The sequence below is a fragment of the Nannospalax galili genome, unplaced genomic scaffold (assembly GCF_000622305.1).
Source record: "Nannospalax galili isolate Female #2095 unplaced genomic scaffold, S.galili_v1.0 scaffold146, whole genome shotgun sequence".
NCBI lineage: Eukaryota > Metazoa > Chordata > Mammalia > Rodentia > Spalacidae > Nannospalax > Nannospalax galili.
In genome coordinates this window covers 9,670,437-9,698,393 of record NW_008357929.1, presented here as the reverse complement: position 1 = coordinate 9,698,393, position 27,957 = coordinate 9,670,437, and the positions used below count along the sequence as shown (strand labels likewise).

At 49.1% G+C, this 27,957-nt stretch overlaps 1 protein-coding gene across 11 annotated transcripts in view; it reads right to left on the bottom strand.

Moving 5' to 3' along the window:
* The window catches only part of Mink1 (misshapen like kinase 1), a 57,654-nt gene that overhangs the window by 2,722 nt on the left and 26,975 nt on the right, over window positions 1-27,957 (bottom strand). The window contains exons 2-27 of one of the 11 annotated variants that reach the window (XM_017795030.2): window positions 16,975-17,040; window positions 15,306-15,362; window positions 15,076-15,201; window positions 12,273-12,383; window positions 11,778-11,868; window positions 11,211-11,341; window positions 10,765-10,819; window positions 10,530-10,608; window positions 10,101-10,276; window positions 9,579-9,648; window positions 8,635-8,845; window positions 5,873-5,989; window positions 5,322-5,408; window positions 4,893-5,114; window positions 4,494-4,667; window positions 3,950-4,216; window positions 3,497-3,582; window positions 3,229-3,339; window positions 2,972-3,090; window positions 2,688-2,776; window positions 2,468-2,491; window positions 2,184-2,347; window positions 1,756-1,858; window positions 1,537-1,674; window positions 1,231-1,339; window positions 33-200 (exon numbers count right to left, since the gene is read on the bottom strand). In XM_017795030.2, coding sequence (XP_017650519.1) covers window positions 33-200; window positions 1,231-1,339; window positions 1,537-1,674; window positions 1,756-1,858; window positions 2,184-2,347; window positions 2,468-2,491; window positions 2,688-2,776; window positions 2,972-3,090; window positions 3,229-3,339; window positions 3,497-3,582; window positions 3,950-4,216; window positions 4,494-4,667; window positions 4,893-5,114; window positions 5,322-5,408; window positions 5,873-5,989; window positions 8,635-8,845; window positions 9,579-9,648; window positions 10,101-10,276; window positions 10,530-10,608; window positions 10,765-10,819; window positions 11,211-11,341; window positions 11,778-11,868; window positions 12,273-12,383; window positions 15,076-15,201; window positions 15,306-15,362; window positions 16,975-17,040 — 3,151 coding nt within the window. Of the gene's footprint in view, window positions 1-32; window positions 201-1,230; window positions 1,340-1,536; window positions 1,675-1,755; window positions 1,862-2,183; window positions 2,348-2,467; window positions 2,492-2,687; window positions 2,777-2,971; window positions 3,091-3,228; window positions 3,340-3,496; window positions 3,583-3,949; window positions 4,217-4,493; window positions 4,668-4,892; window positions 5,115-5,321; window positions 5,409-5,872; window positions 5,990-8,634; window positions 8,846-9,578; window positions 9,649-10,100; window positions 10,277-10,529; window positions 10,609-10,764; window positions 10,820-11,210; window positions 11,342-11,777; window positions 11,869-12,272; window positions 12,384-15,075; window positions 15,202-15,305; window positions 15,363-16,974; window positions 17,041-27,957 lie in introns of all 11 variants that reach the window. The other 10 variants (XM_008855905.3, XM_008855904.3, XM_008855906.3 and 7 more) reach the window with 10 other exon arrangements.

Sequence of the window (27,957 nt, the reverse complement as noted above, 5' to 3'; positions counted from 1 at the left end):
CAGATTTTTCAGCCTTCTCAGCCCTGGCTTACCCCAGAGGGCTGCACAGAGGATCTCCGAATTGAATCGCTTCTTGTACTTCCGAATCTCGGGAGTTTCACTGTGAGCCCGGGTGTTGGTGGGATTCACGTTGACCACAGATCCCTTCCTCACGTCAAACTGTAGCTGATCGAGCCGACCACCCTCTCCACCCACTAGGGCTGCCAGGAAGAGGAGGAGGGAGTGTGGGCTGCAGCTTTCTCAGTGTGTTTTTACCCGCATATCTCTGCATCTAGTCTTGGCATCTCAAAATACTCAGAAGGGAAGGAAAGAGTTTAGAACAGGGGTGCATGGAAGAAATGAGAGCGCCTTGGTCTCGAGGCCTGGCTCAAGTCCTAGCTTTGCCACTCATCAGTTCAACTTTTGCCCAGGTTCCTTAGACTCTCTGTGTGCTTGCCCCTCCAGGGTCTCACAACCTCCCTTGCATCTGTGCTAGGGCAGGAGCTAAGACCCAAAGAAGAGGCCCGTCTATGCTTGTACTTATAAAAAAAAACTTTATTTTTTATTTATGTGTTGGGGGGGCACAGTGATGACATATTTCAGTGCCTGTGGAAGCCAGAAGATGGCATCAGATCCCCTAAAGCTGGAGTTACTGGGGTTTGTGAACTGCTTGATGTGGGTGTTAGGAGGAAGAAAACTCAGGTCCTCTGGAAGAGCAGCAAACGCTCTTACCATTGAGTCATCTCTCCAGTCCCATACCTGCAATTTTTTTTTTTTTGGTGGTTTTGAGACAGGGTCCCCTGTAGCCCCAGCTAGCCTGGAACTCGCTATGTAGACCAGGCTAGCCTCAAACTCACAGAGATCCACCTGCCTCTGCCTCCCAAATGCTGGGATTAAAGGCATGCACCACCATACCCGGCCTGCATTTTAGAAAAAATTTTTCTTTTTATGTGTATAAGTGTATTGCCTGCATGTATGTAAGTGCACCATGTCGTGCAATGCCTACAGAGGTCAGCAGAGGGTGGTGGATACCCTGGAACTGGAGCTATGGATGGTCATTAGTACTATGTGGGTGCTGGTAACCAAACCTGGGTCTGATGCAAGAGGAGTCAGTGCTCTTAACTGCTAAACCATCTCTTTAACCTTATGCCTTCATTTCATAAAGCTACACCCTCAAAGGTACTAGTGCTTCCCTCCTCCGGGCTAGCCCTGGACCCCAGCCTCAAGGCAGATCCATCCCCTGGTCCTTACCTGTGATAGGGATGGTATCCCCACTCCCTCCAGGCTGGTAGATCCCTAGATCCACAAACATGGTGAATGAGCTCTTCCCAGGGGCCTTTACCAGCCCACGAGACTGGTACTGTGGAGGAGAGACAGCAGTCAGGAAACAAGTGTGGCCATGGCTCTACCTCCTTAGGGCTCCCAGACCCCAGGTCCCCACTGAGCAGCTCATGATGCCTTCATCCTACCTACCACAGGTGCTCCCAGCACCCCTGATTCTTTTGCCCACTCCCAGGGTTCTTTCCTTACCCCATGGACCTGCTCCAGCTCACTTACATCACTGCTTCCATCCTTTGAAGGAGGGCTTTGACCTTTGCTGTTCTCAGTAGGTGAGTGGCTGGGCTGGACCACATCTGGCAGGTTTGTATAGCCATTGCTGTCAGCAAGCAGCAGGTTTCGTTCTTCTTCTGGAGTCTGTAGAACACAGAGAAGAGTCAGGGCAGGGCTGTGGGTGGGATGCTACAATTATAGGAAAGGGCAAGGAGACCCACTCACACGTTGAACCACCATGGTGCCGCCCCCATATGGCGGCTGAGTGCCGGTTATCTCTTCAACATCATGAACCACCATGGTGCTGACGCTGTCCGTGTCTCCATCACTACTGTGGGAGAGATGAAGGTGGGGTGTCCAGTCTTGCCTGCCATACAATGCCACAGGAAGCAGACTGACAGGCAGAGAGAGACTTGGGCTTTCAGTCTCTTCAAAAGCCTTCAATGAGTTACATGTTCCCTGGGTAGCCCTCAGGGAAGGCTGATGAGGAGGCAGCCTTGAAAGAGCCCCTATAACTGACAGAATAGCGGAAGAAGGAAGCTAGAACCCCATCCTGCTCCCTCATACCCACTATAGCTCTACTCCTTCTTTCCCTGCATCCCTTCTCTTCTTGTCCTCTGATGAGGGAGACCCTGCCTTGGGACAACCCATACCGGCCCCCAGGAGTGTCTCTGCTCCCTTCTGATGGCTCGCCATCGCCTTCTTCCTCATCATCTTCGCTGCTCTCTACCTCCTCACTGGATGAAGAATAATCCATGGCTTTTTTGGGAGGCCGAGGGGCCTCGTCCAGGGTTCGTTCTTTTAGCAACACAAAATCCTGCAGTAAAGGAGCAGTGTGAGGGGAAGCAGTGGGGTTTGGGCAGAGGAAGTGCCAAGGGTGTCAGTGGAGACCCAGGCAGAGAACGAGAGGGCTCCCACAGCAGTCCCTCTCACTAACCTCACCAATTGCTCGCTTATAGCTCTGGGAGGGGCCGCAGGGGAAGAAAGGCAGCCAAGAGGAGGCAGGAAGAGAGGATAAGAAAGGTTAGTAACATGACAAGCATTATGTGAGGTCTGTAATTCCCCTAGTCCTCACACAGGCCCTACTGAAGGCCCCACATCCTGTCCCAAGCCCAGTGAAGGTAAGATAGGGCCATGCCCACCACCCAATGACTCACTGCGGGCCGGCCTGGCCGTGAGCGGTGGTCTTCAGGCTTGGTTTTGTTCCCAGGGGAGAGCACTGGGGAGCTGTCCAGTTTTGTGGAGACTGGACATGAGAGAAAGAAGTCACTGATATCTGCAAAGTGGCCTTAAGCTCATGCCTTGGGTTGACCCTGTGCCCCAAAGCCACCCAGGTCCCTCTTGTCTCTGTGGTATTCTGGTCCCAAGACACCAAAAAAGGGCCCTGCCTTTGGTGCCAATCAAGGTGGCATCAAGACCCATTAGGCCCTGGCTCACATACCTCCCACACGGTTTCGGTTTCGCTCCAGTGAGCCAGCCTGAGGGAGGTGCCCATGAGAGGCTGGGAGGACACTGTCTGAGCGCTCCCAGCCAGGGTCGCTTCTCCTGAGGTCAGGGTTACTGTGAAGGGACAGAGTCCAGGTTAGAGCGACAAATTCCCATCCCTGGGTGTTGAGCTGTACTCCGGGGGGAGCCATCACCAGGGCAAGCAGGTGGCAGAAGTGAGAGGTGAGAGCAAGTGGGGGACAACTCCATTACCTAGAGGCGTTGGGCGGGCCAGGGGGCTGAGCTGGGGGTACAGGAGGCTTGGGGGTGCCCCGCTCTGCCCGCCTCTGCAGATAGATTTGCCAGGCGGAGTTGCTGCGAGGTCTGTGGAGGGAGCACAAGGTGCCAGGGCGGATGGTGGTGGTGCAGGGAGGGGCTGTGGTGACTGGGTTGGGGCTTGCCTACCCTTCTATGGGTAACCTAGTGGGGTCCCCATGTCCCTTACTAGGCTACCACCTGACCCCACCCTGCTGTTGTGTACCTGGCACGGACAGCCTGAGCTGGCCGGGACCCTCCGGCCCCACTGGTGTTAAGGGCAGTGGCAATAGACGAGGTCCTTTGAGGCACCTGGAGAGAAAGCAGTGGGCAAGTTCTGTCAGTCCTGTGAGGGGATCACACACATTCAACCTCACTGTCAATTTGAAAAGTGTATCCTTCAGGATTTACAGAGACACAAACTTAGGTTCAGGGAAGTTACTGAGTATATCTGGGTTATGAAGTTGGGAAATTGCCGGCTGGGATAAGGATGCCCCTAGGATACCCAAGAACCTGGACATTTTCTACCCCCACACTCACTGCTGGAATAGCGGTGACACAATGTATCTTCCCATCCTCTGATTGCTAACTCTTACAAAGCAGAGCCCCAGTGGCTGCCCCCTTTTTCTTCCCTTCCCATTCTGAACTCTATTTCCTGATCCTGTAGGGTTGACTTTACCTTGGGTGGAGCCTCATTATCTGGTCGGACCCAGGATGGGGGATTTGGGCTAGGGCCAGGCCCTTCAGATGTGGGGTCTGAATTCTGGCGGATGACAGCTCCTCGGGCACTGGGCGTGGTAGTGGGTGTGGGGACAGCAGGGTCAGGGTCAGGGTCCTGAGAGGCTGGGAAGGCAGCCAGGTTTCTAGTAGGCTGGTCCTGCAGGGACTGGGATCGGGGTACAGGTGCTGCATATGGCTTCAGTGGGACCCGGTGTGCCACCAGGCTCTGCAGGGAGAGACCGGGAAGGATAAGCTGCCTGCTTTGTAGCACATCCTAAAGCTGGAGTCATTCATTACTTGTTCCTTCTCTCATCAAAGGAAAAGGGGTTTCTAGAGCTTGAGAACAGGTAAGAAATCAGAACAAACACAGGCAGCAGCAAGTTGCCCATGCAGCCTGTGCTCCACAATTATGCCTGAGTGAATGTGTGTACATGGACGTGTCTGTGTGTGTTTCTGAGCACACTGATGTTTGTGTGTTAGGACAGGAATGGGAACAGACTCACCTTGTGCGGTCCTTCCTGGGGCTCCACAGGCCTCTGCATAGGAGGAGTTTGGGAAAGGGGTCCTGGGGGGCCAGGGGAGGCCTGGGGGATGGGGGGCTCTGGCCCTGTACTGCTTGGTTTGGTCTTGGCCAAGGGAGAGTTCTGCTGCTTGTTCATCCTGGTTCTTTCTTCCACCTGTGATGCAAAGGCAGTGTGGGCAGGCGAACTCCTGCTTTCCTGATGTCAAAGTTTAGATCCCCACCTGCTTGAACCACTCTAGTCTGACAGTCTGTGTGCCTCTCCCCTTCTCAGTACTCAACTGAGAAGCAACAGTGGAGCAATTGCTTCTCACAACTTTCCAGGTCTCAGGCAGTGGGACTGGCAGGATGAACCTTGAGAGACAAAGCAGGCAGTGAATACCTCTCGGGCCCATGCAGGTTTGTCAGCAGGATTGATGCCCCGGCCATAATGATACAGGGGCTTTCTGTCCCCAGGCAGGATCTGCTGCTGCTGCTTCTGGAGCTGCTGCTGCTGCTGCTGCTGCTGCTGCTGCAGGGACTTGAGGTAGGCATGCTCCTGCTGCAGCTGTCTCTGGAGCCGCTCTGACTGCCGCTGCTCCTCCAGCTGCTTCCGCTTGTATTCCTGGGCCCAAGGGTAGGGAGAGAGGGCTCAGCAGAGTGTGGTCCTGGGAGTTAGAGCAGGCATGCCCTTCCTTTCCTCCAACTGCCTAGACAAGAGCTGCTTCCCTGATGTCTTGGGTAAGTCCCTTCCCCTGAAGTATTCCCATCCCAGTCCAGGAAAGTGGCTCAAGATGGCATCTTCCTGGAGGGCGCCGAGGGACCCCATTACCAGCAGCAGGGCCTGTTCCTGGAGCAGCTGTTGCTGAAGGATCTCGAGCTGTCGCTGCTCCTCCTCTAGCCTGTGACGAATATATTCCTGGGGGGGTGAGGGGGAGTGGGGGCACAGGGCAGGGAGAGAAGGAAAGGCGGCAGAGGAGGGTGGCAGCAGCGGCGAAGGGAGGGATCAGCAGGGTGAGGATGAGGGGGAGCAGGGGAAGATGAGCCCCAGGGGGCAATGTGGCACAGATGGGAATAAGAGGGCACGGGATGAGTGAGTAGCATGAGGGACAGTGCCCCAGAGAGGAGTCAGGGATTGGTAGAGAGATGGGGAATGAAAGCACAGAGACAGGAAGACAGGGAGCAGGGTGGGGGTTGAAGGGTGGGAGAAAACAGAGAGAAAGAGTGAAGCTAGAAAAGATAGGAGGAATCTAGGGGTAGGGGAGTGAAAGGGACAGGGCACCGGGGAGCAGGGAAGGCAGGCAGCAGGAGCAGGGGAAGGGCGGACCAGGTGTATGGGGAGGGCGGGAGGCGGGTGTGCGCATGTGCCCTGGCCCCAGATACCTGTTCCCGTTCTGCCTGCCTCCTCTCCTCTTCTCGCCTCAGGGCCTGCATGTCCTCCAGCCGCCTCTGCTGCTCCTTCTCCTGCAGCTTCCTCTGCTCTCGCTCTCGTCGCTGTTGCTGTGGATCAAAGACTGTGCTGTTCTAGGATACCTCTCCATGGAGAGCAGGGGTAGGTGCTTGCTAGGGATGGTGGGAAGAGATAAGCTTCAATGTGTTTCCAAGCATATCCCCAGCCCTGCACAAGAGCTGTGCACCTGGGCCCCTAGAGCTTGGCTTGGGCCTAGAGACTGAAGGGTGCCCTTGGAGTTGGCCGCACTGGATGAACTTTCTTCTGCCCATTGCCCCACCAAACAACAAAAACATAAGAGTCAAGAACAGCCAACCAGGGCTGGGGAGATGGCTCAGCGGTTAAAAACACTGAGTGTTCTTGCAGAAGACCCGGGTTTGAATCCCAGCACCCACATGGCAGCTAACAACTGTCCGTAACTTCAGTTCCAGGGGATCCGACAGCCTCTTCTGTCTTCTGAAGGCACTGCACGACACAGGTGCACTTAACCTACATGCAGGCAATACACGCATACACATAAAATAAAAATAGGGCTGGGTGTGGTGGCACACGCTTTTAATCCCAGCACTCGGGAGGCAGAGGCAGGCAGATCTCTGTGAGTTCGAGGCCAGCCTGGTCTCCATAGCGAATCCAGGTCAGCTAGGGCTACAGGGAGACCCTGTCACAAAAAAAAATAAATAAAATAAAAATAAAAATAATAAAATATTAAAGCTGGGCGTGGTGGCGCATGCCTTTAATCCCAGCACTCAGGAGGCCCTAACACACTCTTGGCTCCTCAAAGGTGCCCTTGCCTTGAACTCCAATAGAATGGATGTTAGTGACAACCTCAAGCCAACAGAGGGCGCCAGGTAGCCAAGCACAGAAAAGCAATCTTTGGATTTAAGGAACCACCTTGATAAATCAGTAGCTAAGGCTGCATAGGACTTTCAGAATCTTCCTGGCCATAGTTGGCTACCACCCCCAAACGACAGTAACAATAATAAAACAGTCAAGCACAAGTACCCATTATTATTTCTGTGATGAGGCTGCTGGTCAGGCTAAAGGAGACATATACCTTGTTAGAACAGCCTTAGTCACCGGCTGCCTATCACTATTAAGAATTACAGAAAGCTCTTTAGTACCAGGCCTTTTTTTGTGTATTTCTGTTTAATAAAGACAGGGGCCTATTTTGAGGAGTGGGAGATGTTATAGATGTTGTACCCACTGCCCCTTAGACAGTGTTTTTGTTGTCCAGTTATAAACACTGAAAAAACAAAGCCATCTAGGTTGCTTCACCATGCACCAATAAATAATTACACTTAAAACATATATACATTACTATTATCATTATTATTATTTTCAGTACTGGGGTTCAAACCCAAGGACCTCACATATGCTGGGCAAGTGCTCTACCTCTGAGCTAGATCCCCAGCCCTTTTTTTGTTTGGTTTTTGGGGAACACAGTCTCACTATGTAGCTCTGGCTGGACTTGAACTTAAAGAGATCTGCTTGCCTTTGCTGGGATTAAAGGTGTATGCCACCATGCCCTCCTTCTTCCTCTGTGTGTGTGTGTGTGTGTGTGTGTGTGTGTGTGTGTGTATGTATGTTTTCTTTTTTGAGACAGGGTTTGATGTAGTCCAGAGCCTAGATTGGCTTGGAATTCAGTATGTCCTTCTGCCTCCTCCTCCAGGGAGCTTGGATTGCAGATATGCACTACCACAACTAATATTATGTGGTGCTGGGGATTGAATCCAGGCATGCTAGCCTAGGGGGACCTTTAACTCCTGATCTTCCTGCTCCCTCCTCCCAAGTGCTGGTGTAGGCCACCATATGTAGCTCTGCATATTTAAATAACCAAAAGCAAAAGGAGGGTTTTTCTAAATATTTTATTATTTTTATTTTATGTGTATGAGTGTATTGCCTGCATGTATGTGAGTGCACCTGTGTTGTGGAGGTCAGAAGAGGGCTTTGGATTCCCCTGGAACTGGAGTTAAGGACGGTCTGTAGCTGCCACATGGGTGCTGAGAATTGAACACGGGTCCTCTGGAAGAGCAGTCAGTGCTCTTAACTGCTGAGCCATCTCTTCAGCCCAAAAGGAGGGTTTTAAAAGGATTTTTTTTTTCCTGTTCAGAGCAGATGAGCGGCACAGATGCACTGACACATTTGGACAAAGACCTGCAGCTAGCTGAGACCGAAGGTCTATGGAACTAGATAAGCCTAGAGTAGAAGTTCATAACAGAAACAGTAAGGGATAAGAAAAGCTGTGGCTTTTCAGAAATGGCTCTACTTTGATGGGATTCTGGTGGTACAACCATCCACACAAGGCTGGGCAAGGAACCAAGGCCTGGAAATGAGCCTCTAATAACAGTAGATAGGGGCTAATGAGATGGTTCAGTGGTTAAGAGTACTTGCTACTTTTGCAGAGGACCCGGGTTCCCAGCATCTACATGGCAGCTAATAACCATTTGTAGGACCAGTTCCAGGAGATCCAGTGCTCTCCTCTGGCCTCATGGGGACTGCACACATGTGGTGCACATACATTTGAGCAAAACTAAACAAAAGGCTTAAAGAAAACAAAACAAAAATCAAAACAAAGAGTGGGTAGACCCTTTCCATGAAGTCTGAAGAGGCTTTGGGAAAGCCTGTCTTAGCCTGTTGACAGGGCAGGGCAGGGCAGAGCAGGGCAGGGCAGGGCAGGGCAGGGCAGGGCGCCTACCTCCTCAACACGCCGCCGCTCCTCCTTCTGCTCCTCTATGCGGCGCTGCCTCTGGTGTAGCAGGTGTTTGATGTGTGCCTCGGGGTCTCGCTGTTGCTGCTGTTGCAGCTGTTGCTGCTGCTTCAAAGCCTCAGAGTTGCTTTTATTCTCCTGCTGGAGCCGGAGGAACTCACGGCGAAGCGTGGACTCCCCAGGCACATTCATGATGGAGCTGCATGGCGGAGGCACAAAGGCACACTGAGGTCAGAACAAGCGGGTGGTCCCTCATCCCTGGGAGGGCCTGCCTGAGTGGGTGCTTCCACTGGACCAAACATCCTGAGTCTGGCCAATCCTGGGTTGGGGGTGGGGAAGAGCAAATTTCTCCTCTGTCCCCCTTCCTGTTTTGAGACAAGGTCTCAGCCATGTAGCCCAGACTGGTCTGGAACTTGCTATCTTCTTGCTTCAGCCTTCCAAGTGCTAGGATTACAGGTATGCACCTCTGTACCTGGCTTCTGCCCAGTCTTTGGCTCCGTCGTCAAGATTCCAGCCTATATCCCCTTCAGCCCTGAATTAACCTTTTCCTCACCTCTTGCTCATTTATTTCACTCTTTGGAACTCAGGAACTCGGTTTTAAAAGTATTTTGTGTATGTATGTATGTATGTATGTATTTATGTATGTATGTATGTATGTGTGCGTGCGTGCGCACATGGGGAGGTCAGAGGGCAATGCAGGGGAATCAGATCTCTCCTCTACCATGTGGGGTTCTGGGGGTTGAACTCAAGTTGTCAGGTTTGGTGGCAAGCACCTTTACCCAGAGCCAAACTTGCCAACCCAGGGACTCAGTTTATACAGGCTTCTACATTTCTGTGTCATTATCCAAGAGTCCCTAAAGCCAAGGACCACTGCTGTCCCCTCAGACAATAAGCAGAGACCCCAACCTCTCATCTCCACCTGCCAAACCCACCTTGGCTCGCCTTCCTCTCCATGGCTGTCATCTTCTTCTTCACTGCCACTGTACTCATATTCCGTCTCCTCTGCAGAGGGAAACCCAACACTGTTTCTCCTCCCAGCACCCCAGACCCCACTTGGGCTAGGGAAATCCTAGCTGGGGATGATCAACAGGGTCGATCTGGGTGGCCCAGCATGAGGTATATCCCCTACTTTTGTATCCCTGGAGCAATGGAAGATGGGAGGTCTCAGGTTTGAGCCTGGTCATAGATGGGCCAACATGGTTATATGCTCACACATGCACATGCTCAAAATGAGGTTTCTGTGAGGACATGAGAGAGTTATCCTCACTTGCAAGGCTGACTTAGATTAGATCAGGTGGAAAAAGCCCTCTGGAGGTATAAGCTAGGGACAGATCTCCCTGGTCAGGGAGAGCTGGAGTCAGAAAGAGTGTGCAAAGGTGAGCTAGAGGAACTCAAGGCTGGAGATAGGGAGGAGGTTGCTCCTAACACCTTCTGTTTCCCACCTGTCCACAGACCTTTCTCACCCCGCTTCTTCCGGGACCGGTCAATGTGGTCCTTGAGTTGGATGCGGACCTGCCGCTCCGTGGGCTGGTCTCGGATGAAGGGAAACTTGAGTAACTGCTCCGTTGGTGGGCGGCTCAGGTAAGTCTTGATGAGACATGTGTCAATGAAGTCAATGAACTTCTTAGACCTGGAAACAGTGGTGGCTCACACTGGGAGGGCCCCTTTGGAAGGGGAAGCCACATGAAGAAAATGGTGGACCACTCATCTCAGAGCCACCTTGACTTTCCTTCAGACTCCTCCAAATCTCAACCCCTGCTGCTGCCCGCAGTCCCAACACTTATTCCATGTGCAGAGCAAGGTCTGAACACAATGAGGTATTAGGGCAGGGATGGCCCTGCCTAGAGACTTCCTTGCTAGACTCAAAACCCTCAGAGACATACCATTTCTTTGACTTGAGCCTAGGGGGAGGGTTCCGAGGGATGAGGAAGAGAGCCCGCATGGGGTGCATGTCACACAGAGCTGGGACACAGAAGAGACACCATCAATTCTCTTTGTCATATTAAGCACCCAAGGAACCCTCCCTCAACATGACCTCTAAAGACCACCTCCTCCCTATCGCCATTTCCTTGGCTCCCTTCTTGTCCCATCCTACTCCAGGGCAGACGCAGCACTTACGGGGTGCTCCCTCTGCCATTTCGATGGCTGTGATTCCTAGAGACCAAATGTCACTCTATGGAAGGGAAAGAGGAGACAGGTGAACCGTCCTGACAATAATGCACAATAACCTCCCCTCACCTACCACCCCATGCCTCATTAAGACCTACCTGGACCACATCCCTTCTTGAGGCCCCCATCCTCTAAATTGTACTACCTTCCCATTCACATATTCCTTGCCAAAACATGTTGGGCTTTTAATTAGTTTATTTGTAGTCAGGGTCTTGCTAGAGAGACTGAGAGGGCCTCAAACTTATGACCTTCCTATTTTAGCTTTCCAAGCAGGGCTACATGCCATAAAATGGTTCTCATTTTTCTCCCACCTTGTTTGTGCCCCTGACTTTTAACCTATCTATTGTCCCCATCTTACTTCGTGCCCCTGGTGCTCCTGCCTTCCCACTTCATACCCTGTAATCGTAGGTGGCATCGGGGTTCTCATCACAGGCAATGACTTCTGGGGCCATCCAGTATGGGGTCCCAATGAAGGTGTTCCTCCTGCCCACGGTGCGGTCCAGCTGAGCACTCACCCCAAAATCCACTGTGAGATGTGGGGAAGGGGTCAGCATGGGAGGCCCCCTCTGCTCTTCTGCCTCATGCCAGTATATGCACACATGTCTGGCCTGAGGCAGTTGAGGCCCTGTCCCTATTCAGACACCTCAGCACCCTCTTCTACTCCTTTAACATCTTAAAGAACCTGACCCAGTCTTCCTGCATCTTGGAGATCAAGGGACAGTGTCCCAGGCAAGGGGGGAGGGTGTCATAATGCCCCATCTCCCCCTGAAGGATGTAGAGCACCTGGACCCTAATGGGTGGCAGATGAAAACTTTCTTAGGGGCTTTTTAGCTGGAGGCAGGAATCTCAGGGTGTCAGATGGCCTCCCCCAGGACACAGGCAGTTGGATCTAAGCCACTGGAGGGAAGGGGACCCTATTCTCTGTCTTGGCAGAGAGAGGGCCTCAGAAGGAACCAGCTCACCTAGCTTGACCTCAGCATTTTCTGTCAGCAGCACGTTCTGCCCCTTGATGTCTCGATGGATCACCTTGTGGGCATGGAGATGGGCCAAACCCTGGGACAACAGAATGGGTAAAATCAGTCATAGTATTAGAGGGGTAGGATTGAGCAAGGAGGCAGAAAGGAATTGAGGGAAAGGGAGCCATCACTCTAGACAAAGTGGAGTTGTAGGTACAACCCTCCCCACCCACAGCTCAAAGACAAGCTAAGTTGTCCTTACTGGGAGGGGATTCCTCAAAGTTGCAGCCCCAGCAGCTGCAGCGTTACAATGGGAGAAATGGAAGAACTTGGAAATGGGGTTGTTTTTTTCCAGTAGCCTGAGAGATCCCAAGGCAGGGGCCCATCTCTACCCGATTCCCATCAGGCTAAATGTCTTCCTCAGTAGTCAATACCAGTGGAGAAGCTCTGGCCAGGGTGGCATGGTTGGGAAGGAAGCAACAAAGGAGGCTTCAAGCTCACCCTGAGAATCTCCCTGCAGATGTAGGCAATGCAGTCCTCTTTCAGTGCATTTCCTTTGGTGTTCTTTACCAAGTCGGTCACTGAACCAGCACCACAGAACTCCATCACCAGCTATGGTGCCAGGAAAGCACCAGAGGGAAAGTATTAGTTAAGCATGGCCTTTGCCCCCAGCCAGAGCCCTGGAGGAGGACCAGAGGTTTGGGGGCAAAAACTGGTCTGAGCCAGATCAGGGGCTGATGAATCCTTAGAGACTAAAGGACTTCTTGAGGTCAGAGAGAACTCAGGGAAGCACTGGTAGGGTGAGGCTGAGTCTAGATTAGGAGTCCAAGAACTCCCCCAGTTGTCACCCAATGGTTCAGGAAATGTCCAGTGTTCTCATCAGATTCTTCTAGGACCTGCAAGTGGTTAAGAACTATTGCTTTAAGCCAGGCATAGTAGCACAGGCCTTTAATCCCAGCACTCGGGAGGCAGAGGCAGGTGAATCTCTGTAAGTTCAGGCCATCCTGGTCTACATAGTGAGTTCCAGGCAGCTGGGGCTACAGGGAGACCCTGTCTCAAAAACAAAAAACTACTGCTTTAGAACAGGTGTTGGCAAACTACGAGGAGCCAAAGGACTGCTGTTAAAACCAAGGTTTTTTTTTTTTTTTGGTCTTTTTGAAATAGGGTCTCCCTGTACCCTCAGCTGGCCTGGCTTGGAATTTGCTATATAAATCAGACTGGGATTAAAGGCTTGTGCCACCACGCCTGGCCGAGAATGTTTTTTAAAAAATACTTTTATTTATTATTTTTATGTGTATGACTGTATTGCCTGCATGTATGTGAGTGCACCCATGTCGTGTAATGCCTCAGAGATCAGAAGAGGGCTTCGAATTCCCCTGGAACTGGAGTTAAGGACGGTTCATAGCTGCCATGTAGGTGCTGGGACTCAAACCCGAGTCCTCTGCCAGAGTAGTCAATGCTCTTAACTGCTGAGCCATCTCTCCAGCCTTAAGAATGTTGTTTTTTAATAAATTCTTTTTTTTTTTTGTATGTGTATGGTGCTAGAGATCAAACCTTGGGTAAGCTAGGCAAGTACCCTCCCACTGAGCTATACTCTGAGCCTGCATTTTACAGTGTGTGTGTGTGTGTGTGTCTATGTTTATGTGTGGATGGTGGTCAGGCAGCCTTGAATGTCATTCCTCAGGTACCTTCCACTCTGAGACAGGGTCTCTCACTGACCTGGAACTTCAACCAAGCAGGTAGACTAGCTGACCAGTGAGCTTTCAGGGATCCACCTGTCTCTGCCTCATGGCTCACCATCACTGGTTACAAACATGTACCACCATGCTCAGCTTTTTATATAGGTTCTGAGGATCCCAATGCAGGTCCTCATGCTTGTAAGGGAACTGCTTTACCAATAGAGCTATCTTCTCAGCCCATTTTCACAATTTCATTGATTAAGAAAACTCAAAAGAATCTTATTTTATGACATATGAGAATATGAAATTGTTAGTGACCTAAATATAGATTTGAGGATTCAGCCATATTCATTTTTGGTTTTGTTTTTGGCTTTTTTGTTTGGATGAGGGACTTTTTTTGTAGGCCAGACTCACCTAAAACTTATGATCCTCATGCCTCAGCCTTCCAAGTGTTGGAATTAAAGGTGTAAGCCACACACCCCATCAGACATGCACATTTTTTTTATGTATGGTCTACTGCTCCTCTCATGCAATCAGCAGAGTGATGGTAACAGAGCAAACATGACCGACAAAGCCTAAAATAGTTTCTATTTGGACTTTCAAAGAAAAGTCTGCTCTCCTTGACTCAGAGACAAGAAGCGTTGAGAGTTGGCTACAGAAGTACATGGGGTCCCACCCAGTGTGCTGCCAGAGGAACTGGAGAAAACTTCCTTCAACTGTTTTCACTCAAATCCACATCCAACCCAGAAAAAGGCTGACTGAGATTAGTATATTAGCTATGCAGTACAAGTAATTTGCATGTGCCCTGAGTCTGGCTTCACCCAAGGGACAGCAGAGCAGTGGGAGAAGAGGATCAGCACCTGATAGGTCCACAAGAGGGCACCCATCCCCTACTGCCTATGTGCCAGTCCTCAGGGATCTCCCACTGCACACAACTTGGTATGTTACAGGTGTGTGTCCTCTGCCCAAATCGCAGGGGCCACTGAGGCTGGAACCATGATTCACACTCATCTTTGCAGTATACACAGGTGTTTACTAAATATTTGAAGTCTAGCTGAATTCTGGGAGTAGATACTTAGCAACTGTTGGACATTCCTAACAGCCTCCTCAGATATGGGCCCAACACCATAAAGGGGGAGGTTGGGGAATCTATGGTACCAATGCCTAAGCTAGAGAGCAAATGACTCTTAGGAATATTCTGGGTCAGAAGGTATTTGGGGTAGGCTCTGGTTCAAATCATCACCGGGAAGACTTGTCAGTTTGTGAGTCCTGTTGTTTCCCATAGATAACTTTAATTCTGTGGCTCTCCCAGAGCTGTGTTCAAAAGTACAATCACCTCATCTCTTCTGGTCATGACCAGGATTCTACTGTTTCCTGTTTAGGAAGTACCTGTCTGTCTGGTCAGGGCAAAGATAGGGCAAACACTAGGATCCCTGTCACTGCACACAAAAGGTGAAGAGACTACGAGTACACTGCTGGAATACAGAGTTCCATGTGAGTCATGAGCTTCCTCTGGATCCAAGTGGAAGGGAGGGCTGTCAGAAACAGATACTGGCCGGGGCCCTGAGTGCCAGAGGAACAGCCAGGAGCAGACATATGGGAGGGGCAGGCAGGGCATTTCTTACCCAGAGCTGGTCATCATTGCCAGGAGGGCTCTTCTTGATGAAGGCCCCATAGTAGGTGGCAATGTTGCGGTGGTGAGAGTACTTTTTTAACATGTTGATTTCTTGTTTGATCTCTTCCTCCTCATCCTGGGTAAATGGGGGGAGGTCATGTGGGTGTACCCGTGACAAAGCCTGAGGCCCCACAGCTCTCTCTCAATGTTATCCCTGCCCTTCCCAGTTCTACTCCTTACCTCTGTGACATCCATGACCTTGATGGCAGCCAGCTGCCCAGTCTTGACATGCCGACCCTGCAAGATAAACAGCCACGTATGAGGGTATGAAGGGGTCAGGGTGTATGCCCATGCAGTAAAACTGTGAAGAGGTATTGATTCTGGGAAGAGCCTTGTCTTTAGCTGTTTTCTACTTTAGAATGTGCCCTTTGTGTAGTTAATGCTTCACTTTACAAAGCAGTGGTCATAGGATCAGAGGGAAAAGGTTCCTGAGACATTATAGCTAACAGAAAAACTGCCTAGACATTTCCTAGCTATAATGATGAAGCTCCATAAAGATGAAAGCTCTCCTATAAAAAAAGCTGAGGTAACAGATGCTGATGTTCTTCTGTTCCAGTTTCCCTGGTGAGGACTTTCTCCAGATTAGAGTAAAGATACTTGTGCACCTTGATGGAGGCTGGGGAGGGGCTTCACTTTTCCCTCATCTGTACAAGATGAAATGTCCAGTGCTCTTCTGGCCCACTCTAGACAGGAGGCCTTTCCCTGGATCAACCTGATGCCCAAGGTTTTTTATGCTGTTATCTGGGAAAGAACAGGCACAGCTGGGAGTTTAGGGAACCAAGGCAAAAAGAGGGGCTGGCTGACATGTACTGAACCCCATTACCAGCCATAATAGAAGGAAACGTCCCTTTCTTAACTGCGTCCTAGCCACAGCCCTCCCAAACTCACCCTGACCACCTTTTTATAGGAGCCATCAAAGGCTTGGGACAGGAAAGTCCCAGGCTTTCTGGGAAGAGCAGGGTGGGGGATGGCTGCCCTTCACACTGAAGGACAAGAACGCTACCACCCCTGGGTTATTTTTATCTTCAGCAGCCATTCAAGACCCCAAGCCCAGAGAAGCACAGCACACAGAACCTGTATTTCTATGGAAACGACTCAGCAGGAGATGGGGAGTCCCTGTTCCTCCAAAGCTCAGAAGAGGAGGAGGAGGAAGGTGAAAGGCAGGCGGTGTCAGTGATCTGGAGACCCAGACAGGCAGGGGCATTTGTGAAACTGCCAGGAGCTGTGTCTTGAGATGAAGAAGTAGATTGTGGGCTCTAGAGAGGTCTCCAGTACCCACCCTAGACAATCCCCTCCCTGCTGTGGTTATTTCATGTGTAGGCACTGATCAGGCCACGTGAGAGACCTGGGCTGCTCAAACTAAAATACTAATCAGTAGCTGAGAAAATGCCACTTCTGTGGGGAAAAGAGGCAACCTCAAAAGCAGGAGGTTTGAGCTCTGGTTCCAGCTCTGCTGCAAGTAGCTGCAGGAGATCAAGAAAGTCTCTTCCTTTCTACAGACCACCACCCATGTTCCATCTGCCAAGTCTCCTTGTGGTCTTGGGAGCTCATCTCTGGCCTGAGATCATCCTCATGTGCTCTTCCTGCTTCCTGTCTCATAACCAACAGCTGCAGACCTGTTCCTGCCGGTCAGGAGCAGCTGTACACTCAGAACTAGAAGCCAGCCAAATATCTCCTTTCTGTGGCTGCTTGCTTTCTTCTCTCAGGTCTCTTTCTCCCTCTTTGAGGAGCCCTAGTCTCTGTGATCTCTATGGCTTCCCTCAGATCTCCGAACCTGGAACCCACTTCTTCCACTCTTCTAAAGCAGACCCAACAGACATGGAGGTGGCATTTCTGCCCCAAGTCTCACCTTGTACACCTGTCCGTAGGTTCCATTGCCAACTACCTCCACAAGCTCAAAGATTCCTGCAGGGTCCTGGGAGAAGGAAACAGAAAGAGAAAGAACAAGAACAAGGTGTCATTACTTCAACAAGGTTTGTGATGCTGGAGGGGAGATGGTGTTTAAGGCATGAGTGACAGAGATAGTTATTACTTAAGGAATTATGGGGAACCCTGATAGCTAGATGCCTTTTCCATGGATGGTTCAGAGTTAATGTTCTGTGGGGAAAGTTAGGAAGGGAGAGCATGGAAGTCAGAGCCCAAGTGGCTTTTCAGACATGCCCTCTTAGCGCCTCATAGCACCTTTTTGGGCAGTAGGCATTCTCAAAAAATATGATTCCTAACTTGCTGACCAGCTGTGTGTCTATGTCCCTACCTGCAAATGAGGACACCCAAGAACACACTCCTGGGCTGGTATAAACTTCAGTGAGGTGATAACCACAACACACTGGCACAGAGGCTGGCTGGCTGGCACAGTGTGCATGCCACTGATAGTTAATTACTGTTACTACTTTTTAAAATATTTTATTTATTAGTTTTATTTTATGTGTATTGCCTGCATGTATGTGAGTGCACCCATGTCATGCAATGCCACGGAGGTCAGAAGAGGGCATTGGATTCCCCTGGAACTGAAGTTAAGGATGATTCATAGCCACCATGTGGGTGCTAGGAATCGAACCCGGTCCTCTGCAAGAGCAGTCAGTGCTCTTAACTGCTGAGCCCTCTCTCCAGCCCCATTACTACTTGATTTTAAAGGCAGTGATGAGCAATGCTAATAGGGCACAGGAGGCACCCTCCTTTGGTCCTGATATCCCTCTCCAGACCTCTTAAAATGAGGGCCTCTGGCCAGTGTGAAGGATTTGGGGCATGTGAAGGAGCCTCCAGAGAGGGAAAGAGCAGATGACAGCAAGAAAGGACCTCTCATCACTAGGGAGGAAGAACTCTGCCTTTTTGAGCCAGGCAGTGCCAGGAGGAGGCCCACAGTGCAGACTGAAAAAAGCTTCCAAGAGGTCCCACCTCCTGCTGGGTCATGGCAGGCACAGCTGCCATCCTGCCCCAAGGCCACCTACACCCTCTTGGCAGGATTGCTCCACACCTACCCCTACCCACCAGAGAGCTGAGGGGTGCGTCACAGTCAAGAGACTGGTTCTAGTATCATCTTGAGGAAAGGGCAGGTGTATCCCAATTCCTGCAAGGACTGAGGGAGCTGGAATAGGGACACAACCATGGCATAAACTCTCTAAGCAACATGTGGGCCTCTGTACTAATCATCCTAACAGTACATAACCTAAACTTCTCTGATTTAAAAAACCCACATGGGGTTTCTGAAAACAAAAAGCACTCTCATGCATCATGCACTGAAGTATCCCACACAGAGACTGAATGTGGCCCACGTGGAGGCCAGGAAACATCTCCCAGAGGCTTTTTAGGAATGTCCTCACTGCACTCTGTCCATTTTCTCAGAGAACTGCAGGGTAGGAATGCTCCCTGGCTCCCTTGCAGCATGTATAAGGCAACTGTGGCTGTGTGTTTACTTTTCCAGAGCCTCCCTGAAGCAGCACTTGAATTCTCCTTGCTCTCCAAGTCTATCCAGCACCTCACCCAAACCTGGCACTCAGCAGCCAGAGAACACACACCCCATATGCCCTAGAGAGCATCTCAGTCATGGAGGGGCTTCCTTCCAAGTACTCTTATTAGAGATCTCATGCCAACAGTCAATTATTTTGCTCCAATTAAAGTTACTAAAAAAAAAATCTTTATATGTGTGTGTGCATACATGTTCCTGTGAGGGCACACACATAGCATGGTACATGTATAGAGGCCAGAGGGTAACCTTAAAGGGTCAGTTCTCATCTTTCACCTTGTTTAAGAGAGGGTCCCTTGTTCACCACTGAGTAAGTCAGGCTAGCCACAGAGTGCATGTAGAGGTCAGACGACAACTTTCTACCATGCGGGTCCTGGGGATTGAACTTGGGCTGTCAGGCTTGGTAGCAAGTGTCTTTACCTGATGAACCATCTCACCAGACTAGCCCCTAATAAGGCTAAGAAATCAACAGGGCTCACAGGAACTGGAAGCATTGTTGTCACTGGTGTGTGTGTGGGGGGAGAGGGGGATATGAGCAATCTGCCTGAAGCAGACAGCTACAATGAACCTGGAAGTCAGCTTGTCTCTCTGTAGCTGCAGATATAGAAGCTTGATGAAAACAGAGTTCCCAGAGGACTTCCCCAGGAGAAGAGCTCCTCCATTCTGAGCCTTCTTTTTAAAAAAAAAAAAAAATTTTTTTTTTGGTCTTTTTGAGACAGGGTCTCCCTGTAGCTCCAGCTGTCCTGGAACTCACTATGTAGACCAGGCTGGCCTTGAACTCAGAGAGATCCGCCTGCCTCTGCCTCCCGAGTGCTGGGATTAAAGGTGTGCGCCACCACGCCTGGCATATTTTTAAATTTTTATTTATGTGTATGCGTGTATTTCCTGCATGTAGGTAAATGCACCCATGTCATGCAATGCCCGTGGAGGTCAGAAGAGGCTGTCGGATCCCCTGGGACTGGAGTTAAGACAGTTGTTAGCTGCTATGTGGGTGCCGGGATTCAAACCCAGGTCTTCTGCAAGAACAACCAGTGTTCTTAACCGCTAAGCCACCTCTCCAGCGCCTGTTCTGAGCCTTTTAATACTGTGGTGAAGTCCTTCCTTGAATCTAACTTTGGTTCTTTCAGTAGAGAGAGATAGGAGAAGAACTCATGGGCATAGTTTTCTGACTGTTCCTAATCTAAGAGAGAAAATATTGTTAAAGGCATACTGATCTGCCACTGTAAGCTCAAATCATCATTTTAATGTTTATTAAATCAAAGCTCTCAACCCGTCTCGTTACTACACACGTTTGTGAGGAATGAGATCATGTGAGGGCAGATTCACCAGGTTCAGATACTGAGATTCAGTGGGTTTCCACTCTGCTTCCTGACCACCTCTGCTGGAGGGTGACTGAAGAATGAATCTGTGTGTGTGGTACACTGGCCATAGCACCTCCACAAATGTTCCACAGAGGAGCAGCTGTCTCCACCAGTCAACAGTTGCATCTTTCCCACCAAAACCCCTCGCCATCATGCTCTGCATTCCCTCTTCTCTGCTGGTTACCTCTCCTTTTCCTCCCTGTCTCTGGTTCACTCTTAAGTCCTCAGGCCCTTCTGTCCTCTCTTCTCTTCAGCTCTAACACCCTAATTTGGCGCTCTCCTAATTTGCCCCGACCAAAACCAGCACTGACTCTTCCTTCTTTCTTTTTTTTTTTTTTTTTTTTTTTTTTTTGGTCTAAATACTGTGAGTGTCTAATTTGCCTTGCATTGGGCTAAGCCCTGATTCAAGAAAAGTGGAAGGGCAACCTTACTTTATTTCGTCTAGTCATTATAGTTGATACTCTCTGTGGTAGCTTTTGAAGTAGGTACAATGGGAGCCTAGTCACTGAGAAATGCATCATCTTATCACTTTAGAGATAGGCCAAGGATCCAAACATGGACATGACTATACACAGATATGATATGACATAAGGCAATTGAAAGCATTAAAGCCACTGAGAAGCTTCTTGGTATGGTAGAATAAGCACCAGATAGTAGCTCTTGAGGACACAGGTAACAGTCCTGTATCCTTGAGCAAATATTTGGGGCTTCATTTTCCTCCCATAAACTGACAGGGAGTGGACTGGGTACAAAGTCTGTTTTATGGTTCTGGGGAAAGAATTAAATTCTAGTCAAGAATGCCCAGCAGTTTCCCCAGAGGAATCAGAAACTGAGGGTTTCAGAGGCTGAGTTAGCTCCCAACCACAGATTTAGATACAGAAGGGAGCAGGACTTCCTTGCTGAGGAACAGCACTATGGTTCAGGGGCTGTCTGGAAGCGTGGGAGCACATGTCTGTCAAGAGTTCAAAACAAAGATATGGAGAAGAGGGAGAGACTTCTTAAGTGTGAGAGTTGGCAACAAAGTATGAAGGGAGAGAGCACAAGGAAGTGGGATGAAAGAGCCAAGGCCAGCTTCTGAGGAATGCAGGCCAGCGCTGGAGGGTAGGTGGCCTGAGAGGCCATCCCGTGGGGAAGGCAGAGTGACAGTCTCAAGTGCTGCAGAGCAGTCAGAGGACACTGAAAAGACAGCACTGCCTTAGTTTCTAAGAAACCTGAGAAGCCTCAAATGCTCTGTGCTTGTGAGAGCAGAAGGCAGAGTAGGGGCCAGAGGAAATGGGAGGGGTGAAGGGGGTGAAGGCTTGGGGGTGCACCCTCTCTGGAGAAGTCTGTGAGTGGAAGTGGGAAATCAGATGATGCCTAAAGGAGGCAGCAGGCTCTGACAGGATGATTCTCAAAATAGGGTGGCTCTCTCAGGCCTGAGGATGGGAAGAAGTAAAAAAGAAGAGATTATAGGAATTGCATTTTTAATAACGTGTGTGTTTTCAGGGTTTTGTTGCTATTGTTTTTGTGATGATGGATATCACAAGGGCTTTGTGCATGCCAGACAAATGTTCTACCAATAAGCTGTACTCCCAAGCCAGGGCTACATATGCTTTTACTCCATAGTAAATCATCTTTCTCTGTTTTGCAGTAGTCATAAAACCCAACAGGGTCTATTTTTTTTTTTTTTTGGTCTTTTTGAGACAGGGTCTCAAAATTTTTATTACTTTTACTTTATATGTATTCATGTATTGCCTGCATGTAGGTAAGCACCTGTGTCCTGCAATGCCCACAGAAGACAGAAGAGGCTCTTGGATCCCTGGAACTGGAGTTATGGACAGTTGTTAGCTGCCATGTGGGTGCAGGTCTTCTGCAAGTACAGCCAGTGTTCTTAACCACTGAGCCATTTCTCCAGCCCCCATGCCAGGCCTTTAAAATTTTTTAAATTTATTTTCTACATGTATGAGTGTATTATCTGCTTGTGTGTAAGTGCACCTGTATTATGCAGTGCCCAGAGAGGTCAGAAGAGGGTGTTGGATCCCCTGGAACTGGAGTTATGGTTGTCAGCCACCATGGGAACTGAACCCACATACTCTGCAAGAGCAGTCAGTGCTCTTAACCACTGAGCCATCTCTCTAGTCGCCTCCCCTAAACAGGGTCTATTCTATCTTATACACATATCTAAGGATTCAGAATGCCTAGAGATGTTGTACAACAGTTTAGGTTTGATTTGTGTACCGATTAGACTACAAATGTAGCCCTTCAAATACTGTGATTATGTGTCCCTGGTCATACTCTTTAAAGGTGAGGAGTCTCTACAGGGAGGTGTGGGCTCCTGGAAAGGCCCCAACGGTCCTGGCTGGCCTGGCACTGCTTTGCGAATGCTGCAGTAGACCTTCCTTGCCTCTTCCACAGGATACTCAAGTTTTCCTCTCAGTAGTCTGGTTCCTATCTAGCCCACTATCCAAGGGTGCAAAGGGATGTTAAATAACCAGGGCAGGGTAAATTATGAGAGATGAGAAAGAAAAGACTGTTAGAAGTAATGAAACAGTGGTCTTCTTTGGACAGAAGATGAAACTGGGCATGGTAGCAGAGGCCTTTAGTCCCAGCACTTGGGAGGCAGAGGTTAAGTGGATCTCTTTGAGTTTGAAGCCAGATTGGTCTACATAGTGAATTCCAGGTCAGCTAGGGTTATATAGCGGTACCCTGTCTCAAAAAAACAAAACAAAACAAAACAAACAACAACAACAACAACAACAAAAAGATGAGGAAGAGACATGGTTCAGCAGGGAAAGGTGCTTGCTACACATCTTGATGACCTGAGTTGATCCAAGAAACCCAGTAAAGGCGGAATGAGAAAACAAACTCTACAAAGTTGTTCTCTGAGCTCCACATGCACAATATTCACAGGCACCCTCCCATCATGCACATGTACAATAAATAGAAATGTAAAAAGAAGAGGGAGCTCAGTAATACTCTGACCTTGATGTTAGTGATGTAGCTAGAGGGAAGCTCACCTCTCCAGTTGGAATAGACCTACATGAGCTGGAAAGTCTGAAGAGACATTGTATACAGGGAACTTTGTGGCAATGGTTCTCAAACCACATCCAGTGAGGAGCATGCCAGAAGCTGACGCCTGGGATATACTTTCAGTACTTTTATCCATCTTTTTCTTTTTAGAGGCGAGGTCTTGGTTTTGTTGCCCAGGCTGGTTTTGAACTCCCAGATACACCTTGTAGCCCAAAAATTATTTATTCCTCCGGGACTTCCTCTGACGAGCCATGGGCGAGCAGGGCACCCTGGGAAGAAGGGTGGAGCCTAGTGTGGCAGGGAGATTGGAATGAGAGGAGGAAGAATCGGCGTCATTCTGGGAAGCAGGGAACAGGGACCAGGTGAGTCAGCCTGCCCTGGACCCTGTAGGGCACCAGGGGACCTCCCAAGGACCCTGTGGACCCCTCACGGAACTCTCTGGGGTGAGTGGGCATGCTGGGACGCAAGATGAGGCAGACTGGGCAAAAGTGATCCAGATAGGTGGGCCAAGCTGGGCAGAGCTGGGTGCCGGGTGTTCGGTTCTTTGTAAGTCCCCTCCCTCAAAGGTATAAACTATGCAAAATTCAGATAAAGATGTGTTATGTGGTTTGTCTACCCATGTCAAGAGCAAGGGATCCTAAGAGAACTTGGGTGACACACCTGATCCTCCTGCATCAGCTTCTGGAGTAGCTGAAACTATAGACATATGCTGCCTTACTTAGCTCTATCCCCAGAGATTTTGATTGAGCAGCACAGGTGTGTAATAAACAGCAGGAATCTCAGCCAGACGTGGTGGCGCATGCCTTTAATCCCAGCACTTGGGAGGCAGAGGCAGGCACATCTCTGTGAGTTCAAGGCCAGCCTGGTCTACATAGTGAGTTCAGAGAGACGCTGTCTCAAAAAGACCAAAAAAAGAAGCAGGAATCTCTGGTGATTCTAAGTAGAGTCAGTGGATTCAGTGGCTCTACCTTGAGGGCTACCAGGACGTGAGAGGAAGATGTCTGGTGTTACAGGGATCAAGAAATCTACATGAAATCAGGTGGCCTGACCAGCTGCATTCTGGGTGACCAGTTGCTGTTCTTGCCTATGATAGCTCTCCAGTTCCTCTATCCACATCAGCTCCCTTCTCAGGCCAACAACTCCTGCCCACATTTTTCTTACATTTATGTGGCCAATCCTGCTTAAAGAAGGCTTCATCCCTGCTGGTCAACTCAATTCCTCCAGTTAGTTAGCAGGAAGTTCTCCCTAGCTAAGCTGGTTTACCACAAACTATCCCACCCATGAGTTTCAACTTTAGTTTTTGTTTTTTGGGGAGGGAGGGGGTTGTTTGTTTTTTAAGACAGGATCTCCCTGTAGCCCCACCTGACCTGGAACTTGACCAGGCTGACCTCCATCTCACAGAAATCTGCCCATCTCTGCCTCCTGAGTGATGGGATTAAAGCCATGTGCTACCATGCCCAGCTTAACCTCAGTTTTACATGTTAGTTAATTATTCAGTAATGAGACCCAGCCTGACATGATGGCACACACTGTGATCCCAGCACTGCAGAGGCAAGAGGATCAGGAATTCAAGGTCATCCCTACCTACATATCAAGCTCAAAGCATGAGACCCTGTCTTAAACAATAAACATGGGGAAACATGCTGTTCTTCCAAAGGACCCAGATTTGTTTCCCAGCACCCATATAGCAGCTCTTAACTGTCTCTAACTCCAGTTCCAGGGGATTCAACGCCCTCTTCTGGACTCCAAAGGGAGCAGGCACACATGTGATGCAGGCAAAAACTCATAAACATGAAATTTATTTTAAATAAATAAATACATAAATAGAGGACCTGGGGAGATGGCTAGGTGGAAGAAGTAAGGACCTAAATTCAGACCCCTAGCACCCTCATAAAAGCTGGACATAGCAAAGCATGTCTGTAAATGGGGGGTGGGGGTGAGGGGGAAGTCCCTGGAGCTTACGGCTTGTCAGTCTATTCAAATCAGTGAACCCCAGGCTCAGTGAGAGACCCTGCCTCAAAAAATTAGATGGGCCAGGCATGGTGGCACACACATTTAATTACAGCACTTGGGAGTCAGAAGCAGGTAGATCTCTGTGAGACAGACAAACAAACAACAAAATAAGGTGGAAAAGTACAGAGGAAGATGTTCTATGTTAATGTCTGGTTTCCATATGTACATGCATATGAACATGTACACTTACATATACCACACACACATACACACAAACCAAATAAATAAATGAGAAGATAATCTATAGGTTGGGAGACAACATTTGCAAATTACATTATCTAATAAGGGACTTGAATCTGTAAGACAAAAAGGATTCACCGGGCATGGTAGCACATGCCTCTAATTCCAGCACTCGGAAGGCAGAGGCAGGTGGATCTCTGAGTTCAAAGCCAGCCTGGTCTACACAGCAAGTTAGAGGCCAGCTGGGGCTACAGGGAGACCCTGTCTGGAAGAGAAAGGGAAGGAAGGGAGGGAGGGAGGGAGGGAGAAGAAAATGAATAACCCAATCGGAAACCAGCAAAACCTTTAGCACTGTGGGTACAGAATCTGGGAGGGCCAGGAGGGCCACCTGTAGGTAGTGAGTGAATCTAGGTTCTTGTGTGCTGGCCATGCAGTCTCTGGGCTGTGGTCAACTCCTTTGGGCCGAGAGTCCCTGTCCAAGGATTCCCAGGAGGCCTGGAACTGAGCAGAGGCCCTACCCAAGTGTGTAGCATACTCCAGGCAGCACATATTGTATCTGTAGGGCTGGGAACAAGGAAAGTGTGAGCCAAGTTTTTTTTTTTTTTTTTAATTGTATTAGATTAAGTGGGCAAAGGATCTGAAGAGACATTTGAATTCAGCCACTTTGGAAAACAGCAGGGTAACTCTTCAATGTTAAGCAGAAGTCACTCCTATGTAGACAACTAGAGAACTGAAAGCACAAAAATCAGTAATGATCATAGCAGCATTATTTTAAAGCCCTAAAGGAGAAATGACCCCAAAGTTTGTCAACTGGTAAGTACATAAGCATAGTATTTATATCCAATGGAGTATTACTAAAAAGAATGGAATGAAGGACAGCAGCTACAGGCTACTTAAATGAATCTTGAAAATGAGTCAAGGGTGATGGCTCACGCCTGTAATGCTAGCACTTAGGAGGCTGAAGCAGGAGGATTGTATTAGTTTGAGGCCAGCCTAGGTTACAGTTTGAAATCCTGTTAAAAGAAAAAGTATGTTTATGTAAAAAGTCACATGACTTCATTATGTGTCCTGTCCATAAGAGGTGATTCTGGAGGAAAGTGATTGCTAGGAGCTAAACAGTGAGGGAAATGAGGAGTGACTGCCAATGAGTTCTGGGTGTTATTTAGGGCTGATGAAAATGCTCTTTAATCCAAGCACTCAGGAGGCAGAGGTAGGCGGATCTCTGAGAGTTCAAGGCCAGCCTGGTCTACCTAGTGAGTTCCAAGGCAGCTGGGGTTACAGGGAGACCCTGTCTCAAAAAGTCCAACAAAAACAAAAAAGGTCTGATAATGTGACGATTGCACAAATCTCTGAATATACTAAAAGCTACTCTAAAATTTTTTACTTAATTCTTTGAGGCAGGGACTTGATATATAGCCCAGGCTGGCCTTGGACTCATCATGCTCAGCTAAGGTGCTTTATTAAAAGGGTGGATTTTATGGCATATAAATTATATCTCAATAAAGCTGTTAGTAAAAATAATTAACCCTAACTGGGCGTGGTGGTGCACGCCTGTAGTCCCAACACTCGGGAGGCAGAGGCAGGAGGATCTCTGTGAGTTTGAGGCCAGCCTAGTCTACATAGTGAATTCCAGGACAGCTGGGGCTACAGGGAGACCCTGCTTCAAAAAAACAAAACAAAACAAAAAAATTACCCTAAGGGGCTGGAGAGATGGCTCATCGGTCAAGAGCACTGCTCTTGCAGAGGACCCAGGTTGGTTCCCAGCACTCATATGGTGGCTTACAACCATCTGTAACTCTAGTTCTAGGGGATCCAACACCCTCTTCTGGTCTCCGAAGGAACTTCATGCACATGTGCACTTACACATGGGCAAAACATTCATACACATAAAATGAAAATAAATAAATTAAAAAAATAATTATACTAAGATTACCTACCATGGTGTTCAATCAATTATGGTTAATTAATGGCACTCTTGCTACTCTATAAAAGCTACCCCACTGAAGTGTACCACTTTAAGGGCTTCAGGTCAAATAACATATGAAAAGTTCTGAATCAAACACAGAAAACACCTGGGTATGGTGGCACTTATAATCCCAGCACTTGGGAGGTGGAGGGAGAAGGACCTGGAGTTTAAACCAGCTTCAGTTACATAAGTTTGAGACCAGCCTAAGCTAGTGAGACCCTGTCTCAAAAAAACAAACAAAAATCCCCCCACAGAAAATAATATTAACTCATGTGATTAAGAGTTAGGCAATTTGGGCTAGGTGTGATGGCACACACCTTTGATCCCAGCAGTTGGGAGGCAGAGGCAGGTGGATCTCTGTGAGTTCAAGGCCAGCCTCGTCTACACAGTTCCAGGCCAGCTGGGGCTACTGGGAGACCCTGTCTCAAAAGAGGCAATTTGGGGGCTGGAGAGATAGCTCAGTGGATAAGAACACTGTTCTTACAGAAGACCTGGGTTTGAATCCCAGCACCCACATGGCAGCTAACAACTGTCCATAACTCCAGTTCCAGGGGGTCCGACAGTTCTTCTGTCCTCCACAGGCATTGCACAACACAAGTGCACTTACCTACATGCAGGCAATACACTCATACACAAAATTAAAATAAATATTTCTAGGCCGGGCGTGATGGTGCACGCCTTTAATCCCAGCACTTGGGAGGCAGAGGCAGGCGGATCTCTGTGAGTTTGAGGCCAGCTTGGTCTACATAGTAAGTTCCAGGACAGCTGGGGCTACAGGGAGACCCTGTCTCAAAAAGAAAAAATAAATAAATAAATAAATAAAATTTTTTTTTTTAAAGA